Source organism: Pezoporus flaviventris, unplaced genomic scaffold, assembly GCF_033815535.1.
Source record: "Pezoporus flaviventris isolate CSIRO_AGI_PZ_B2104156 unplaced genomic scaffold, CSIRO_AGI_Pfla_v1 ptg000023l, whole genome shotgun sequence".
In the NCBI taxonomy this organism is placed as follows: domain Eukaryota; kingdom Metazoa; phylum Chordata; class Aves; order Psittaciformes; family Psittacidae; genus Pezoporus; species Pezoporus flaviventris.
The window spans coordinates 17,306,861-17,326,148 of record NW_026892571.1 but is presented as its reverse complement, the minus strand read 5'-3'; the positions used below and the strand labels follow the sequence as shown (position 1 = coordinate 17,326,148).

The window sequence follows — 19,288 nt, the reverse complement described above, 5'->3', positions numbered from 1 at the left end:
ATAAAGCAATCTGCTGGTCAGAGCCCTCCACAAAATCACATTGTTTTGCTAAAAGGGACACTGAAGACAAAAGGGTGGATTATGGAAAGTGCTGGGCTCTTAAAAATCCTCTTTCAATGGGATTCTCATGGAAATAATTGAAGCAGCAACTTTATACCTGCTTAAAGGGATAAAGGCTTGTTTATAGTGAAGTGTGACTGCAGTGCTGAACTCCCTAGGACATGATGGATGAAACAGGGCAAAGTATTTGACAATCAACAATAAATACCTTGACTATAATGCATTGTACCACGCTCCTCCATCCGAATCAAAGTAATGGGAATACCACAAATCCTACATCAGCTTCCATGAACATGCTTCAGCATTTACAGTATTTGGACAGGGCTTGGAGGAACCTGCTCTAGTGGAAGGTGTCCCTGCCTATGGCATGGGGTTGGAACTGGATGAGCTTTAAGTTCTGTGATTCTGTGATTCACTTCACCATACAGTAAATCAGCGCTTTATCCTTAGGAGCCAGGTGCAAAGAAGCATGTGAATAACGGAGAGGAATAGCAAAGGCAGCTCAACGCAGGCGCTCCCACGCCTTGCCACGGAGGCGATGGCGCCCTCCCGCCCGCTAGGACAAAATGGCGGCCGCTCCCTCACATTGAGCGCTTCAGAGGCGGGAGGAGCCCCCCGCCGGCCCCGCCCCGCGCACGCTCGCCGCGCGCCCCCGCGGCGCGGCCCCGCTCGGGAGCGCGCCCCGCCCTCCCTCCCGCCCGCGCCCGCCGCAGCGCCGCTCCCTGCAGCCGCCCGGCGGGGTGTGGGGGAGGCGGCCGCTCGCTCCCGCCCGCCCGCCCGCCGCCGCCCCGCAGGCCGCCCCGATCCCCTCAGGTAGGTGCGGACCGGACCCGCGTCCCCCGGGCCCTTCTCCGCGGGGTGGGAGGCGGTGGCCGGGCAAGATGGAGACGCGGCCGGCGGGGGAGGGGAGCGGAGAGGGTTCGCTCCGTTCCGCTCCCTTCCGTTCCCCTCCGCCGCCGGCCGCGTTCGGCCCCGCCGCTGAGGGGGATCCCTCGGTCTCCATACGGGGGGGGCCGGCCTGCGCGCCCCGCTTGAGTGGAGCTGCGCCATCGCCGCCCCGTCCCTCTGTCCCCCGCCCGACGGGAGGGAGCCGGGCCGTGCCCTGCACCGGAGCGGGGCTTTGGGCCGAGGCCTGTTTCCTGTTGCCCGCACAAGGCAGGTGACACGGGAGGCGAGCCCCCGGTGACCCACCGGCGGCGGTGGTGGGGCTGCGCCGCCCCTTTGTCCCCTCAGCTGGCCCTTGGCCTCCGCAGGTGGAGCCGGGGCCTCCCGCTGCTCCCCACCGGGGCCTCGCCGTGCTCGGGAATTGTTGTTAATTCCCCCCAGCACCCATGGCTCCCGTGGTGGGGATGGTGTATGTGTGTGTGTGTGCAGTGCTTGTACTTGGAGAGTGTTTCCGTGAGCGTGTGCGGTTGTAACGCATGAATGCAGTCCACGGGTGTATTACCTTGCCGTAGTTAAGTAGTGCCTCCATTCACCTGCGTGTCAGGGTGTCTGGATACCCGCCGGTGTGTTCCTTCTGTGTTTGCGTTCCAGAGTAATCCCTCTAAGTGGTGTATATGCTTGCACGTAGTTACTGAGAGTTTACTACACCCTTATTTGTGCATAGTCCTTCTGGGGTAATTAATTAGTGAGTAGTTGCACCTTCACTTCACGTGCATTTCTCTCTGGAAAAAAAGTGACAGTTATGTTGATCCATGTGGTTATTTTTGTGCAGTGAAAGAGTTGGAGTAACACTTGGTTAATACAGTTCTTAAATTATGGTTTATTTCTGTTTCACATTCCACAGTTGCTCTTTGTAATCTGTCTGTATCCTCCAGGTTTTAGATGCAACCTTAAACAGAAAAGTCCCGTGTGTTTGTCCATTGACCGTTGTTGAACAGGTTCAGGACTTTGCCTTTCTGCATTCTCACATAAGTGCGCTGCAGTGGTGGTGTTTGGGTGTGCTGAAAGGTGCCCGGAGCCTTTTGCTCTAAGTCCTGTGGAAGCGCACATCAGGCAGATGTTTGATCCATCTCTTAAGCTCCCAAATCCTTTTGTGGAAAGAGGCTAGGGAAGGAGGAGAGGGTAGGTGAGAACACCCACTGAGATGAATGAGCACCTTGTATCTCTCCGAGCTATTGTTCCAGGCTGCATTAGGTCTGTTCCCTGGGGAGAGGAACGGGTGGGCGAGAACACCCACTGAGATGAACAAGCATCTCCAGCTCCTCAAAGCCGTTGTTGTGGTCTGCTCCTGTTTAGCTTGGAATAGCTCCTTGAGGTGAATGGACAATTCACAAACACTAACAGTCCTCTCTTTATAAAGATCTCTACCTGCTCCATCATTCATATGCATATGTAGATTGCCTTGAAGTTTGGTAATGAGAGAACCGCAGGATAATCAGGGTGCAGTTTCACAACCTCACTCCTCTAAGCCAGTCTATCTGGCCTGATGGCTGCCTTCATTCTGTGCTGCCCCATCCCCAACTGTGGGAGTTTTCCCCACCTTCTATTCCCTGTGGTGTGTTTGGGGCTTGTTATGCCCTTCATTCAAGTCTTCTAAGTCCATTAAGTTGTCAAAATCAGCTTTGTGAAGTCTGGTGAGCTTTTTTAAGTAACTGGGACCAGGGGGGAGTGGATCAGTGGCAGCCAGTGAGGAACATGGCTTAAGCTGACCTGGGAGCTCAGTCTTTCTGTATGCTTATAATGGAAATTTGTTTCTGTTCGTCTCTTGCCTCACTGCCAGCCAACTGGTCCTTTTGCTTTCCTGCTGGATTGGTTTTCACCTGGGTCAGAGCCCTTGTGTTGGTTTGTCCTGCTCTTGCACAATAGTGTTGGCACAAGGAGCGGGAACATGGGAGAAGAGGAAAGGGCAAGATTGTCCTGTTCAGAAAAAATACAGATTCAGAGTGGTTTCTATTGATTATGAAACCAGCCTGTCAGTTGTGTCAGTGTAACTGGAGGTGTGCACTTAATTAAACCATTGATGTGATCTTCCTTAATTTTTGTGAAGCTCTTAACCTTTTCAAGTGTCCTGTTTCTCATCACATGTTTATATGATCTTAACTTTGGGGTGGGAGAAGTCAGCTGATGTTCTTGCTGATGTTAGCATCTAATGAAACTCTGCCCTTAGGTATGACTTATTTGGTTTTTAAGGTCAGAAAGCCTAACAGTTACTTGCTTGCCTGGTTTCTCAATCAAATAATGAATGATGCCTAAAAGTTCTCAGTTTACTTGACGCTTAGCCTACCTAGTGCCTGACAACATCTAAACTTTGTGGGAGCAGCACTGATCTTTGTCTTTAATACAAAGCTGGTGGTTAGGCATTGGAGAGCAGTGTTTCTCCAAGGGCATCTGAGTCAAAAGAACTCCCAAAGGCACAGAGATGCAGCCAGGTTACAGCTCTCTGGTAAGGACCAGGAATCACAGCCCCACTGGAAGGGAAGGCTTCCCCTCTGCCTGGCACATCTTGGGAGAAGAGGAATTTGAAGGGGTGGGTATATCGTCTCCAAATAACTCTTCATTTAACTTCAGTCATGCAAGAAAGTGACCCTGGGTCACAGGGAAGGACTGTACTTGTAAGTCCTTGTGTTGCTTAGTCCTTTTTTTTTTGCACTGAGAATAACTGAGAAACTTTTCAAAATCATGTTTAGTTTGCAGTCTCATGTTGTCATGTGGTAGCTCTAGTGAGTCACTGCTGTAAAGAAGCTGTTGTGTGTTTTGGCTGGTTTTAATGTATTTTACCTAGTGTCAAATGAAAATCATGCAATCAGCTGTGGAAAGTGCTTCGTAAGCATGGTTTGGTGAAAGCGGTTATCCAGCTTCAGAAGTAGAACAGGTTCCAAATGCAGGGTCAGGTGTTAGAGTGCATATTGTGCCACTGATAGGATTTCATACTTGGTGTTTTTAAAATATTTACATTTATGGGAATACACGTGGTAAGGTGCAACATTGTGAAAATGAGCAGTTACAGGTTTTTAAGACTTGGGGAAGGCCCTACTTCAGCAAGGGTTAAGGTGTAGAAAAGAAGCTGACAGTGAAAGGGACACTTGAAGAACATTTAAAGTGATACAGTTCATTCTTTTAACTGAGTAGTGAAAGTGTTTCTTACACTAAGAGGGAAAAGCAGAACTGATATCATATCTCTGTTGCAGTCTTGAAAGGGAAAATATCCCTGCTTCTGCTGCCGCTTAAACTCTCCTCCCTGCAAAGTAAAGGAGCCCTTTGGTATTCTCCAGGGCATGCAGCCCCTGCGTGTGACACGTGGCACAGAGCGTTCTTTATGCAGCTGCGTTCTGAACAGAGCTGCTCCTGTGCTCCGCTCCAGCCGCTTTACTTAGTAGAAGTGACATGCAGGGTACTAGTGCAGAAATAATACTTGTAGCTGCTTGTGGTTTTAGGTAGTATGTCATGTGCTTTTTGTGTGTTGGATGATGATGAAAATGTGCTGCTGTGGCCTCCTACAGCTCCATCGATTCTGTTGAAAGTACTGTGGGCTCGGCAGAGCAAGCCTTCAGAAAATGAGTGGGGTTTTATGCACAAACCCTCATTGAAAGCAAAATTGTCCCTGTTGGTGATAGGAATGTGCTTTTCCTGATATTCATAATTTGGAGAGCTGTAATATAGGCGTGCTTCCATCTTTGTTCAGTTTTGCTCTGATTCAGGGTGTTTTAACGTCAGAAGCATTGTCGACTCAGGGCTGTTTTGGGGCTGACCAGGTTGTAGTTTGAGCAAGCAGGTTGGAGTGGGTGAGACAAGCAGCAGCAGCAGGCAACTGCTCTGATGTGGGAACTGAGTATTCTGCTTGATGGAGGGTGTTTTTATGACAAGTGATTTGTGTAGCTTTGATCTTACAATATTTTGTAGTGTACAAGACATGAACAGGGGGTTTCTGCAGGGTTTCAAGCTTAGAGAGAGATGGACCATACCATAGCACAAGCTTTAGTAGCTGTAAGCTAGAACTGTGTAGTGTGTTAACATGTGTTTAGGGCTACAAGGATGCACTCTGTCCATCCAAAACCTGTAATATTACTGGAATTAGGTGTAATTACTTAAGTTTCTTGGTTCATCTGTATCGCCTATAAATATGGCTTCTGTTTCATCTCCTTGCAGAAGAAAACAAACCATACCAAGCTTGACTGTGAAGTACAAAAAAAAGCAGCCTCATATGTTGTGTATTAACCAACCAATAGGCCTGGCTGTCATCTGAGTAAAACAAAACCTGACTCGCTTTGCTAGTGCTGCAGCAGGTAAACCTTGCAGTACAGCTGTGCTTTAAAAGGAGAGCTCCTTGCCATGTCCAGAAATGCCCATGCAGCAAAGCTTTGCGGGTCTCGGATGGATGGATTGACCTGTTTGTTTCTTTATTTCTAGCAGTGGTGAAGTTTCTGTGCTTTGTTACACATAAAGCTCTAATGCTGCCTCTCTTTTCCCAAAGCTAGCTTATCCGGTTCTCTCCTCCCTTCCCCAGCATTTGTATAGAAATAAAATACCAGAGGAAAAAGGATCCATACAGAAAATCCTCTACAGCCAGTTCCCAGTAAAAACCTGTTTGAAATGCAACTAAATGTTACCTCAAGGCCTCATCTTAACTGTTTGTTTACACAGGGATGTTCAACCAGTCAGTTGAATCAGTTTAAAAACTGATTTAAGTAAACTGTTACAAATATCTTTTACAAGTTTAAACCAAGTAAGTTCTATTCTACTGGAAACTTTTGTGGCTGGTTTTGTTTAAGGCGGCTTGCACACAAGCGTGTGTGTGTTTAGCTATACAGTTTAGCTAGTGTTATTTTTAAATTGGCATAGCTTTGCATTTTATACCAATTCTGATTTATCCCGTGTATCTCCCTGCCAAGAAACCTGCTTCCACTCTACAGATGGACTCATTACATTCTTTTATTCCCTGCTGTAATGTGAATGAAGTAAAATTATGCTGGAGATGTCCATGTTAGGGGAATTAAGCTCAATTACAGATTTCCTTTTTAAAACGTAAGAAAAAAAAGTCTTCAAGCTCCCCATGACCCAGCAGAGCGCACTTCCAGCCTGGAAAGCCAGCCATGTGCTGAGCTGCATCCCCAGAGCAGGTCGAGGGAGGGGATTCTGCCTCTCAGTAGAGGAGACCCCCCCCCCACTGCAGTCCTGTGTCCGGCTCTGGGGCAACAACACAAGAGGGACAGGCTGAGAGAGTCTGGGATTCTAGGATAAATCAAAACCCACAGAAAACAAACCTCGGCTCCTACTTGAAATTTTCATGGTTTGATGAAAACCGGTGCAAGGTGAGGGGGGAAGCAGAACAGAAAAAGCTCATTGGCAGTTTTCCACCAAGATGGTGGGGTTTTTATACTTCATCTGGTAAGAAATTTGAAACAGTTACTGATTTGTTTGGCTTTCTTCTCTCATCAGTTACAGTGATGCTGGCTGTGGCCAGATGGAAGGTAAACGAGTATCAGTCAGGTTTTGTATGTAAAGTTAGAACTCTCAGGGATATTACAGTAGATACAAAACACATGCAAATGATGATGAGACTCCAATGTTTGGCTGCTACAGCAGGGTATATTCACTGTCTAGGAGTACCTGCGATGGTTCTCCCCAGGAAAGATGGATGCAGTCTGTAGGAAAAATCCCCCTGGGTTGAGGGAAAAAAGGTGGAGAATAAGAATGTAACATAAGCAGGAATGACTCTGAGCAGTGCTCGGTCTCCTGAGAAATGCCAGGGGCCCCCACATAATTCAGTGCCTTTTCCCTGCTCTGGTGTGTTCCCCGGATACCAGGCAGCTGAACTGATCCTTCTTTGTGGCAGTCGAGCTCCGAGCAGCTTTTTGGGGCTGAAGCCAGTGTTTAAAGGGAGTATTCAGACAAGAATGCTGGTAACTGCTCCAAGTGTCCTCCAGTGTATTAGCAAAGAGATGAATAGCCTTTCAGAGCTGCTGGGCTTACTCTCTCGGCAGCAGAAGTACATTATCAGAACCGGTATGTTTGCAGTTACGCATCCTCAAAAATCTCAGCTATTTTTTTGTGGGCCTTATTTTAGTGGGGTTAAAGGAAGGTAACGTTTTTTTTGACTGCTAATGGTAGAAAATCTGACGTTTCCTTTTTTTGTGCTGCACAGAAAAGTCTGTCTGGTCTCCTGACCTGTAGCTTGCTTCCTTTGTGCTTTGTTAACCACAGGCCTGCTAATTATTCTTAGCTGTACCGTTTGCTAGTCAGCGTTTGCAGTAAGTGTGGTTTCATGTTTGTTCCACTGTACCCCATGCATCACAGCAGAATTGCAGCATTTGGATAATCTCTGTTAGAACCATCTAATATTTAGACTATATGACTATCATAATTTCACTATTTGACATCAAACCATATTCATATATTTGCCCAGGAGTAGTGCATACACTGTAATGAGCATTTGACAAGCCAAGGTAAATTGGGTGTTACAGCAGGGAATGTATCCATCGTAATCGGAAGAAAAGGGCACAAGGATTTATTCCTGAGTAAATAGACTGTCTGTGCTGTCTGCCTTCTGGCTGGGAAGAAACATTCATAACTGCCAAATAAATTCAGTAATCAGTGGCAGAGTTTAAATTGGGCTGCTCCAGGTGATATTCCAGAGACACTGCATGGAAAGTGCAATAAATCTTCCAGACCTTATGTACTAGAGAAATTTATCACAGGAAGAAGTATTTGGTGCCCTCAGCATGACTGTAGGGTGCAGAAATACTCTGATGTGCCAGATATTGATTGGCTTCATCTTCTCTGTAGCATGGCTAAATATTATCTTAAACTGAGTATTTTCAGCTGATTTAACTTGTAGAACCAGTATAGTTGAATGGGTGAAAATATTGCCGTGTTGTTCCTTGAGTGCTTTGCTGGCTTCATACAGTATTGCCCCCGTTAAGAAATCTGATCTGTATAGTTGGCATTCAGAAGTATTAATACTAAAATGTTCTAGAATACCAGTAATATTGTTAATTGTTGTGATTCTACCCCAGTACATGTGCTACAAGGATTTGATATGATGGACATAAGCAGAACCAATTCACTTAGAAATAGTTCATAGAATCATAGGCAGGGACACCTTCCACAAGAGCAGCTTGCTCCAAGCCCTGTCCAACCTGGCCTTGAACACTGCCAGGGATGGGGCAGCCACAGCTTCTCTGAGCACCCTGTGCCAGTGCTTCAGCACCCTCAGTTGCTTGTAACTATGACAGTGATGGTTCATGGTTTCTAGCAGCTGGACGTCACTTCATCCATTGGAACTGGGGTTAACCTGTGGTAACATGGTGAGAGTCACCCTTCTGCTGTCCTGAAGACAGGGCTTCGATCCTTGTTGAAACAAATAAACCTCTGTAAGCAGAGCACAGCTCAAGTCAGTTTTGTGTTGTTACCTCGGAGCTGGCGTTACCAGCAGTTTGTACCTGCCCTTCTAACTAGGACAGTGGTGGCATTTCTGCAGTCCAGCATCTTGTACTTCATAATAGATTCATTTCATCCTTCAGCTGTCCAACTGTGACACCATAGTCTTTGCTGAATGCCTTACCTGTTTCTTTCTTTCATATCAGTTGTGACAAGAAATGACAAAACTGATCAGTGTTTTATTAATCTGCTGTAAAAAAAAAAAGTCCTTAGAAGCCTTTGTATACATAATCAAGACAATGACACCATACTTTTCCTTGGCTCACAGGTGATAGGTTATTCTTACAAATAGAATGGTTAGAATTTAGATGAGATTCAGTTAGAAAGGTTTTAAAACCATAATGGGTGACTGAATATTGTATATCTTGGTGAAATGCTCTTGTCCACTTCCTTAACATACACTTCTTTATCTGTCTGAATAATATGTGGTTTAAATTGTCTTTTGTAACCATATGTAAAGGCTATATATATATATCAATCAATATATATAATATGTATATGCAAAACCTCAAGTGAAAGCTTAATAAAACTCTTTTAAAAGTAATTGACTGACATCAATACTGTTTACTACAAATAGACAAAGTAGTTTGGACTAACTTTAACAACTAGAGGTAGCTTTTATAAGATTCTCACTTGTGGCACTCTGCAGTGTTATGTACTGATATCTATTTGTCTCTCTTATTTTTTGGTAGAAAATGATGCACCCTGTTGCCAGCAGTAATCCAGCTTTCTGTGGGACCGGCAAGAGTTCTTGCCTTAACGAAGACAATGTGAGATCTGCCGATCAGTTTGACTTGTATGCCACGCAGCAAAGTAAATACAGCCACGCAGTCAGCCACAAACCCATTGCATGCCAGAGACAAGATGCGTTGAATGAGTCGCACTTGCAGACCACAAGTGGCAGGAGTATAGAGACAAAAGATGAACTAAAGAAAAAGAAAAACCTCAACCGATCTGGGAAACGTGGAAGGCCATCAGGGACCACAAAATCAGCAGGGTACCGAACCAGCACAGGTCGACCCCTCGGGACCACCAAAGCAGCTGGATTTAAGACAAGTCCAGGCAGACCCTTGGGTACAACTAAAGCAGCAGGATACAAAGTCAGCCCAGGCAGACCTCCAGGTAGCATTAAAGCTCTATCACGGCTTGCAAATCTAAGTTATACTTGTGGCAGTGCAGCTTTTCCTTATCCTATGGTGCATAACAGAGGAGTACATGCTGCTGGGGAGACTAGCAGCAAAATCAAACAGCCTAATGAATGAAAGGAGGGAATTAGGAACTCCTTACTAATCCGCTTTACTCTGAATTTTGGCATGTTTCTTGCATTTGGTTGTAGTGTTTGCCTGAGTTTCTAGCTTTTATTTTTGTTCGGATAATGCCATAGCCTGCGGGTGCAATTCAGTAACTAAAAGTAATGTTGAGAAGGCCCTGGCTTAAAGGGGGGTTTGTGGGTTTTAAATGATCATTTCTAAGAAAGTCTGAAGTGATGCATTATGACTTGGTGTCAATACTTAAGTAATGTCGTGTCCCTAGTTTTACATTTAATTTCTGGAAAATCTAGTTGTGTGGTTATGCATTAAATAAGTGAAATAAGGAGGACAGAATTAGCTCGCTCTTGGGTCATGATGTGGCCTATCCCACAACAGGGAGCTTAGCCAGATGAGTTCTTACTTGATAACCTGATGAAGAAAGCAGCATGCTGCATTTTCCACTTGTGCAGGAGCTTCTACAGACCTCAAATAGACACTTAAAAACTTAAACAAACAAAACCCCAACCTGTTTTTAAAGTGCTCAGTTCAGGTGGCTTTTGTTTTTGGAGCTGCAGGAAACTGAGCATTTGTACAGGACATTCACAGAGCCTTATTAATACAAGCTCGTTTGCCTTTAGGTGATAGCTGTTCCTTTAGTTCTGCTGGTACAGGATTCTGCTGTGTCGTTTTGAAATGCCTAATAGTACCTATACCAAACCACAGATAATCCTTTGAAAACTGAAGTATTTTCTAAGACATTAAGTACTGTTCATTCTAGTTACACACTTGATCAATATTAAACAGTATGTTCTTAAATCTGTAAATAGCTATTTACACTGGGTTTTGCCTTTAAAATCTGTGCTTAGGTGGCAACAGTTTAATAGCTTTTAAAATATTAACCTATAATGTTTACAAATACAAACACTGACAAAAGTGTTTTTAAATAGACACTGTTGCCAAGTTTTCATACTTCTTTTCGCCAGATATTCCTGGAAATACAGTTATTTTGTTGTTTGTCACTTCTGTTTAAGTTATGGAAGCTTATATATCTACCAAAGGACACCATTTTCATGATTTATAAAAGCAGACTCTATAGCTGATGCAAACAGGATGTAGTTTACTGCCCTGCTAGACCCCAGTTAGAAAGTAATCCATCTATGCATGCAAGCTGAAAAAAGTTGTTCTGCGTTAGCTATAAATAACCTTTCTTGTCTCAAACTAAACCCTTCCCTCCATCCAAAAGAAATGTTCCATTTTTCAACTGGGTGCATTTGATTTTTAAGTGTGAGAGAGTGTGTGTGTATATATGTGTGTGTGTGTGTGTGTGTGTAAAATACTCTCCTTTAGACATCAGAAAATCACTCCTCAATGTTGCAGCTTGTTTGTGCTACATTTATTTTACTGGAATTAAAGCTTTTCCTTTCTTTCTTCCATCAGGAAGAAAGGTTACATTTAAGTTGTTTCCATACATAATATGCTATTATTTGTAGCTTAAAATATCTGGGGAGGGGGAATATATATATATAAAGACATTGCAGATTTGGGGGAGCATAAAAGTTTGGGTGAATTGAGCCTGTGCTGAATGATGCTGGTATTTTTTGTTAACATAAATGCTATTCTGGCCTGCTGTCATTTTGATGAGACCTCTTGCTTTCAGTGATGACAACTTACGAAACAGATGTCATGTTTCATACCTTTTTTGTCAGGAAAAAAGCAGCAAGCCTTCAGGTGTTCCAGTGATGCCTAACACATATTGAGCTGGACTTTATGCTGTACTTTACAATAGGTGTGTTGAATTGTTTTGGGGGAACTGTGTATGCACTGGCAACTAAGACAATGAACCTCAACTGTACTGGATGGCTCCTTAGGCGATAGAGGAACTAATGGCAGCTAAACTGCTACTAAAAGGTAGAGTTTCTTCATGCTGAAACTATGAAATCCAGTTATACGTTCTGTTCCTCACCAAACTCTGAAGTCTGAAACTTAGCAGTCTTTCTCAGAACACTGTAACTTCTGACACATGCAAAATGTTAACGTGAGTTAACCCTCAGGATCTGTGTTGTATTGGCTGGTTTTAATCAGATGATTTTTCCCCAAAAGACTGCTCTAAGTTCTTTGCTGAGCTCAGCTGGGAAAGCAGTTCCTCTTCAGCTGAATGTAATAACGCAGGAGCATCCCACCTCACTGGCAAGGAGCGCGTTGCATGTCAGCACTGTACCTTGGAGAAATTCCACTTCTTACCTCCTCCTGTTGATCCTGTTGCTCCTGTTTGTTTCTCACTCGTGCATCTCCTCAGTGGTGCTGTGCTGTGTGTCAGGAGATAACGCCGATGTATTGCTGTTCTGCTGGTATAATGAATTCTGTATTTGAGTATGCTGATGAAATAATGAAATCAGCTAAGCAATTCCTGTTCATTACAGTGTTTATTAATTACATCAGATGGAATATAATCCCAGTAAAAAGCAATTAATGTTGTCAATCGTGGAATGATGAGCATAAAGTAGAAAAGTGTTCAGAGATACTGTAATGGGCTCCTTGGCACTCTGGATTTAGCCAGGAGACCCAGAAGGGCACTGCTGGGCATTTCCAAATTCCAGTTGATTTTCTGTCTGGCTATAGCTTCCTGGTGCCATGCAGCGAGGAGAAGGAAAATGAAGTTACAGAGGTTCAAAGTGAACCAGAAATGGAATTTTCAAATACTTCTGCTTTTCCTATGTATAATCTGCAGAATACATTGTGCTTTTTTCAACACTTTTCTTTCCATGAGAAACACTGAAACAGCATGTTAATGCCTAAACTTTATTAGTACCAATGGGAAAACTGGCCTTTTCCCCCCATAGGATGAAAACATTACTTGTAAGGTTAAATTGCTTATTTTATATTATCTCTCATAATTCAGCTATTGGTAAGCTAGGATCACTGTTGTGTGTTAACACTGTTCAGAAGATCTCCATGTCAAGTTTGGGTTTTAAGAACTCCTTTTAATTATCAAGTTTTTAACGTCTTATTTATACATCAATGAAATGTATTAGCTTGCTATTATTCCTTCATGATGCTATAAGAGTTCACTGTTTAATATACATATAGTAACTACTATTCAGTTTCTGATTAAATTTACTTAAACTTTAAAACCAAATAATTTTGCTACTATAAAGTCTTGCACTGGACATATTCAAGATGCTCGCACCGTATTTTGGCAGAAGAAAAATGAGACACCATCAGAAGTGCTGACTGATAGCAAAGATAGTATCTTTAAAGTCGGCAGTTAGCTTTGTCATTGAGGCAATGTTCTTGTATCTTGGATTTAGTTGAAATGAATCGAAAGGGGGGTTGGAACTCAATGATCTTAAAGTCATTTCCAACCCGAACCATTCTATGTATCAAGAGCCATTAAAGATCTCTGTTCTGAATGAAAGATCCTTGAGTTCAGTCAGGACAAACCCAAGCCTTGTAAGCGAAAAGCAATGTGTCTGTGAAAAGAATTACTTGGAACTACAATACGCAGAGTAATTCAGATGAGAATTGAACTCCCTCCCCCACGTTTGAAGAGCTTTAAAAGGCAGAGCAATGTGAAGTCATTTGTCTGATGGTTTCATTAGCTGTGACTCTGCTGTCTTTGTTATATGTATAATAATGTTTCACGCTTAAGAGTTGACAGTTAAAACAGCTGATAACAATCATAAATACTTTAAACTGCAGACTTCATTTCTGACCACAAAAAAAAAGTTTATTCTTCTCTATTTTAATGCATATATTTTAACACTGCTTAAATATATTTATGACGTTAGTAGAGATTAGACCTTTCTCCTTGTGATTTTTTTTTTTTCTTCCCAAATAGAAACACCTGTATTCTAAAATTTGAACCACTTTCTGATACTTTAATCTTTCATCATTTGCTTTTCCACAGGTTTACTTTGGGGGAAGCAGTAATCAAATAACTAGTATTGGCACCCCATCCTCTGCTGTAAAAAGCCTGATTAGATACTGTGTATGTTTTTATGTCCATGAACTTGAGCTACTCGTGTGCAATTATGTGTATGGGAATGGAGTAGTGTTCATGATCTGTATTTACATCATCATATGGATGTATATTTATTAATAAAGTTAATACTTTAAAACCTAACTGTTTTTTCCCTATTTTTTCTATTTTTTCATTTAAATCCTGCATGAAGATGCCTCTTGGATATGGAAATGTGTTTGTTCTCCTGACATCTCGGTCAGAGACAAGTGACGCAAACTGGCACTGAAATGTTTTGGGGTACCTTGTCCACATTTCACTTCACACCCTTAGATTAGTGTTAGGGTTTGTCCACTGCCTCTCGAAGTGTAACTGACACTGATGGACTGTGTTCGTGCCTGTGTGCACTTCAGAACGTACACAGGGTTGGTGAGTGTTGGGAGGTCACTGTGTCGGGTGACTGGATGAATGGAATTAAATTGATGTTTCAATTAAATAAGCCTGCCCTTTCAGTATACTTTGCTTTCTGAATTCCAGCATGAGAGGTGTATTGCTTGCTACAGGCAAGTCCCGTAGGTTTGAATTAAGGCAGAAAGCCTGAATGAATTGCAAGGTATCAAAACACAGGGGAATATTGGTTATTTTAATGAATTGAAAATACTGCTACAGTAACGTAATTGTTCTTACCCTTGCACTCAAATATGAGAAGAGGGGAGGAAAGGAGTTCCATATAAATAGTAAGCTGCTAACTTCTTTTTTCCTCTGTTGCACATAGATATCAATTTGTAATGCTCATAAAGCACACTTTCACAGAATGGTGCTCCTTGTTCATTATTCTGTGATGAATGAGATCTGTTTATCCCTGTATTCCAGCAATATTCCAGTTTCTCTTTGTTGGTAAGATGTGCTTTGCATACCCCCCAGCTCCCTTTTTTAGTTTAGTGTAGTTTAGTTTTCCCCTCTACTGATGTTTTTCAGTGATGGTGGGGAAGCCAGCCAGTGCTACCTAGCAGCCAGACTCTGTCCTCCCTTGCTCTCCAGCACCCTCTGTTTTCTCCATGTACTTCCAAACGTTTCAATACAGGGTTGAAACATTTAAATGTCAGTTGCAGACGTTTAGGTTGCTTTTAACTGAAAAAGACATCTGATGCCAGTTCAGTTTGTTTCTGGCCATTCTGGTGATTCTATATACGTGGCTTTCAAGATGACTGGGTATGTCCAGCACAGAGTTCCACAGCACAGTTTGCTCCCTCCTAGCCTAAAAATCAGTTCCTGGATGCAATACCCTGAGCAAAAGAGATCAGTTTATTGATTGTGAAGAAACTGTCAGTATTGGGGTATTGTCAGTCATGGATTATATCGTACAAGAATCCAGGTTTTTTGGCTGTGTTGGAAGTTGCCTGACTGCTCCCATGGCCACTGTGTTCTCTGCCATGTAATGAAATGAAGATTTTACATCCTTTAATGTATGATCAGACACCAAGGCTTACTTGCTTTGTAGCAAGGTTTAGGTTCTATTTGGAGCTTTGTTCCTCTTCTCACACCAAGGCGCGTGTACAGTTAAAACATATATATTACATATATTCAGTATACGGGTTAGTTATGTCAAAATACATTGATTTTTCATAGAATCACAGATGCTCCAAGCCCCTGTGTCCAACCTGGCCTTGAACACTGCCAGGGATGGGCCAGCGCCTCAGCACCCTCACAGGGAAGTTTTTTCCCGGTCTCTAATCTGTGCTTCACTGCGGTGGGTGGGCGGGCAGGCAGATGTGGCTACCGGGACGCCCCGGCTGCAGCAGGCCCTTGGGTTGCAGGTCCCCGCGGGAGACAAACCCAGCCCGGTGTGTGTGGTGCTGGAAGAGGCCGGGCCCGCGCAGAGCACCGGCGTTCACGGAGCCGCTCCCGACCCCAGCCGCTGCCCCGCGGCCAAGACAAGATGGCGGCTCTCCGCCCTCACTGCGCTAGGCACGCACACGCACGGCGGTGTCACGCCGGAAGCGGAAGTGGAGTAGGGCCCCGGCGGAAGTGGCCGTTGTCCGGGGAGACGCCGTGGTGCTGAGGCGGCGAGACCGGTACCGGGATGTGGCGGCTGCTGCTGGCGCTGGCCTGGCTCGGCAGGGCCCTGCCTGCAGGTGAGGGCGGGGGGTGCCGGCGCTGGAACCGCGGTGGGCTCTAGGGCCCGGTCGGTGCGCAGAGCTGACATCTCCCTCCCGGCGCAGGGGCGGCGGAGCAGAGCACGGGAGGGCAGCCCCGCTGCCAAGGGGGCGGCCCCGCGCAGGACGGCGGCGAGCCGGTGCGGTACCGGACTGCGGAGATGGCGGATGCGATGCAGGGCTGCGGGGTCCCCACGCCGCAGCAGGCCGTGGTGCTCTCGGTGGTGCCCGGGGAGGCGAAGGACGGCCCGGAGGCCGCCGGGGCTACCGGGGTTTGCGACGCGTTGGCCGGAGGTGATGCATGCGGCGCGACGGGCAGCCAGTCCCGGGAGCAAGCCGGGCTGGAGACGGTGTCGCCTGTGCCCGCCGAGGAGACCAACAGCACCGACAGCGCCAAGGCTCCCAAAGTGAATTGTGAAGAGAGGAACACGACTGGTATGGAGCGCCTAATGCTGCAGATCCTGAACGTGTCGCAGGTGGGTTACCTTTCAGCACCATGTGTGTGTTGCTTTCAGTGTCTGGCTGTGTGAATGTCCTTGTATAACATCCTCTGTGCTATCAACAGGAGGAAGTGTCTGGCCAAGGAGGCCTTTAGTGTCATTCTGAGCACAAAAAAATGAAGATAACATCTCAGTCCCCATGCCTGTGTCTCATCTGTATGCAGTGAACCATCAACCTTTGTGCTGCATGGATTAGTGTGTCTCTCTGAAACTGTTAGTGGTGCTTATTGCCAGCACCTATTTCTAGTTTGTTTCTTGTAGTGGCTGTGTGTATATATACTGTTAAGTAATAAGCTTTTAAAACAACCTTTTAAAAAGTTTAAATGTAATTCTTCATCTATTAAAAAGGTTAAACAAAGGTGCAGCTACTTGATAAGTATTGCCGAGAGTCTAATCGATTGCTGAGTGATGTGTTCCTGCATAGAATTCAACTCTATCAAATACATAATCATCCATATTTGGTTTTCTCCTTCATTTTCTAAGGACCTGATGGAGTTCCTAAACCCAAACAGCAGTGACTGCACGTTGGTCTTGTTCTACACACCGTGGTGCCGCTTTTCTGCCAGCCTGGCACCTCATTTTAATTCCTTACCTCGAGCGTTTCCAACTCTTCGCTTCCTGGCCCTGGATGCATCTCAGCACAGCAGGTAACTTGCACTCCCTGTCTCTAGCATCAGTTTATTTCCTTTAGCAATCTGTCTTTTAAAACGGGGTGGCTTTTTTTTTTTCTTATAAAGTGTCAGTTTAATTTAGTAAAACTGCCACTTTGTGTGTTGTTGGTATCTTTGTTTCTTCGTCCAGTGGATCCCTTCTCCTTCATGCATTGTATTTGCTTTATGTCCACCAGTTTATCAACGAGATTTGGAACTGTGGCTGTACCCAATATCCTCCTTTTCCAAGGTGCTAAGCCTATGGCTAGATTTAATCATACAGACAGGACACTGGAAACACTGAAAGAGTTCATTTTTAATCAAACAGGTAAGTGAATCAGCCCTGATGTGTCATTAGGAGGAAGAGGCTGGTTGTAGCTCCAAGCTGGGCTTTCCTCTCCCTGCTGTTTGTTCTTTGAAATTAATTTCATGAAGACCCAGCAGAGGTTTATAGAATCCATTGCTGTAGTGAGCTGGGCTTCAGAGTGTGCTGAAAGCAGGAACTCAACTCACTGGGCTGCTGTCACAGAACAGGGGGAAACAGCGGTGTTTAACTAGAGAGGGTGCTAGAAGGTTTGAGCACATCCTCTTGCCCAGCAGGTTGAGGGAAGGGATTCTTCCCCTCTGCTCATCTCTGGGGAGACACCCCTGCAGTCCAGTGTCCAGCTCTCAGACAACAACACAAGAGGGGTGCGTTGGAGCGAATCTAGAGGAGGCCACAGAGATGCTGTGAGGGCTGTACACATACTGTAGTCTGGGATCAGGAACAAAGCTCCAAATGGAACCAGCTTCTCTGTGTTTAATGGTTATTTCTGGTGTTGATCAAGTGCTTTCTCTTTCAGGAATAGAAGCGAAAAGTGACGTGGTTGTGACCAAGGAGGACTGGGAAGGGCCCCTGCCCAGCGTTCTGACAAAGGGCATAGACTGGTTGCTCCTGTTCTCACTGCTCTTCCTGGCCAGCTTTGTCCTCTATGCCACCGTGCGCACGGAGAGTATTCGGTGGCTGATCCCGGGACAAGAGCATGAGCATCAGGAATAATCTGAGATCCTGAAACAGGAAAAGAATTTCCTGCTTATTGGTAATGCAGGAATTTGTATGGACTACAAGCACAGAAGGACGAGCTGTTGAATTTGGTGGTTGTAATTTATAACGTTGACTAAATATCTGCTTTATTCATCAAGCTGTAAAAAGCGAACATGTGGCAATTACTGTGGTAAGTAAACAAATATGAAAACCATGAACTAAACAAGTATTTCTTAAGCTGATCAGCTTATTGTTCCTGGACTGTAACAAATAGGTGGTGCAGTTCTCCTCTCCTCTCCTGAAGAGGTCCTCAAGCTCCATCGATCAAGATGTGTACAGCATCACCCTGGCCTGGCTGTGAGGCGCTGCCTGGCACAGGAGCAGAGGCACTTCTGCTCTGGTACAACCTGTGGATCTTTTTCAGATCCTACAGACATAGGAACTAAAGCTGTTGTGCGGTGTGGTAAACACATAGAATTAGGATGTGTTGACCACACAGATCATTTTTGGGTTTTGGCTTGTGTATTCCTGGAATGTTTCAAAGGAAACCACAGGTGAGTGGTTATGGTGCTAATTGACTGTCAGGAAAATTAACTATGAGAAAAAAGATGGTTTGGCCTTACTCTTTTTTTTTAATAAATCAGGTTTTTAGTGTAACCTTTTAAGTCACTTTCTCACAGGACTAAAAGCATGAACTTCTGAAGTACTGGTCACCTGCCCCACTTAGCAAACCCAGATTTGGTTGCACAGGCTGCAGCTGAGGCTATGCAAAGAACTGATACGGTTTCTAGCTATAAATAGTGTGGAAGACTTTGAATGAGGTATGGACTGGTATTTTGTGTGGGGGCTTGGATTATCTGATTGCGTGGCATTTATACACAGGGGAGGCTTGACATAGTACCCTGACAGGAAGCTTTAGAGTGCAAATTGAGCTGAAATGAAACAAAGACACACAAACCCAGTAAGATTCATTGTTTGCAGAGCAGTTATTTATCAGGTATTTTTCTGGTGGATGTGTCTTTCCCCTTTAGCAGCCTCAGGCTCTGTATTTCTGTGTATGAGAAGGAAACTGTGCAAACACAACGTTGGTATTGCTGCAGCTAAAGCCAGGCTGTAATTTACTAATAAAGAATGAAGAATCTGAATGAATGGGAGCGGTTTTGCCTCGGCCAGGCAGTCAGTTAGAGAGTAAGGGCAGGACCTTCCCCAGGAATGGCGGTAATTCCTAACCCATACCTGGATAACGGGTGTCACCTGGCCAAACACCGCTGTCTTGGGAGCAGCGCCCCTCCGCTGCGGGAAGCGCCG

The 19,288-nt window shown here is 44.8% G+C and overlaps 2 protein-coding genes across 3 annotated transcripts; both read left to right on the top strand.

The window, feature by feature from the left end:
* Positions 1-751: 751 nt before the first annotated feature.
* Positions 752-13,815, top strand: CUNH5orf24 (chromosome unknown C5orf24 homolog). Of its 2 annotated transcripts, XM_061457053.1 has the most exons (3): positions 752-873; positions 9,135-9,564; positions 11,399-13,815. In XM_061457053.1, the coding sequence occupies exons 2-3, from the start codon at positions 9,138-9,140 to the stop codon at positions 11,437-11,439; spliced, it is 468 nt and encodes a 155-aa protein (XP_061313037.1). In that variant the 5' UTR covers positions 752-873; positions 9,135-9,137; the 3' UTR covers positions 11,440-13,815. The 2 variants fall into 2 exon arrangements, with proteins under 2 accessions (XP_061313037.1, XP_061313036.1); XM_061457052.1 differs by having other exon boundaries at positions 9,135-13,815.
* Positions 13,816-15,695: 1,880 nt separating this feature from the next.
* On the top strand, positions 15,696-19,125 carry TXNDC15 (thioredoxin domain containing 15). Its single transcript, XM_061457051.1, has 5 exons — positions 15,696-15,785; positions 15,873-16,282; positions 16,790-16,953; positions 17,154-17,284; positions 17,799-19,125. Exons 1-5 carry the CDS (start codon positions 15,734-15,736, stop codon positions 17,993-17,995), a joined length of 954 nt encoding a protein of 317 aa, XP_061313035.1. The 5' UTR covers positions 15,696-15,733; the 3' UTR covers positions 17,996-19,125.
* Positions 19,126-19,288: the final 163 nt, after the last annotated feature.

What these genes read in the sequence shown, in the direction of transcription:
- TXNDC15 (XM_061457051.1), top strand. Translation starts at nt 15,734, where the DNA reads ATGTGGCGGCTGCTGCTGGCGCTGGCCTGGCTCGGCAGGGCCCTGCCT. An exon ending in AGATCCTGAACGTGTCGCAG is followed by an intron (nt 16,283 to 16,789) that starts GTGGGTTACCTT and finishes TCATTTTCTAAG; the next exon opens with GACCTGATGGAGTTCCTAAA. An exon ending in GTTCATTTTTAATCAAACAG is followed by an intron (nt 17,285 to 17,798) that starts GTAAGTGAATCA and finishes TTTCTCTTTCAG; the next exon opens with GAATAGAAGCGAAAAGTGAC.
- CUNH5orf24 (XM_061457052.1), top strand. Translation starts at nt 9,138, where the DNA reads ATGATGCACCCTGTTGCCAGCAGTAATCCAGCTTTCTGTGGGACCGGC.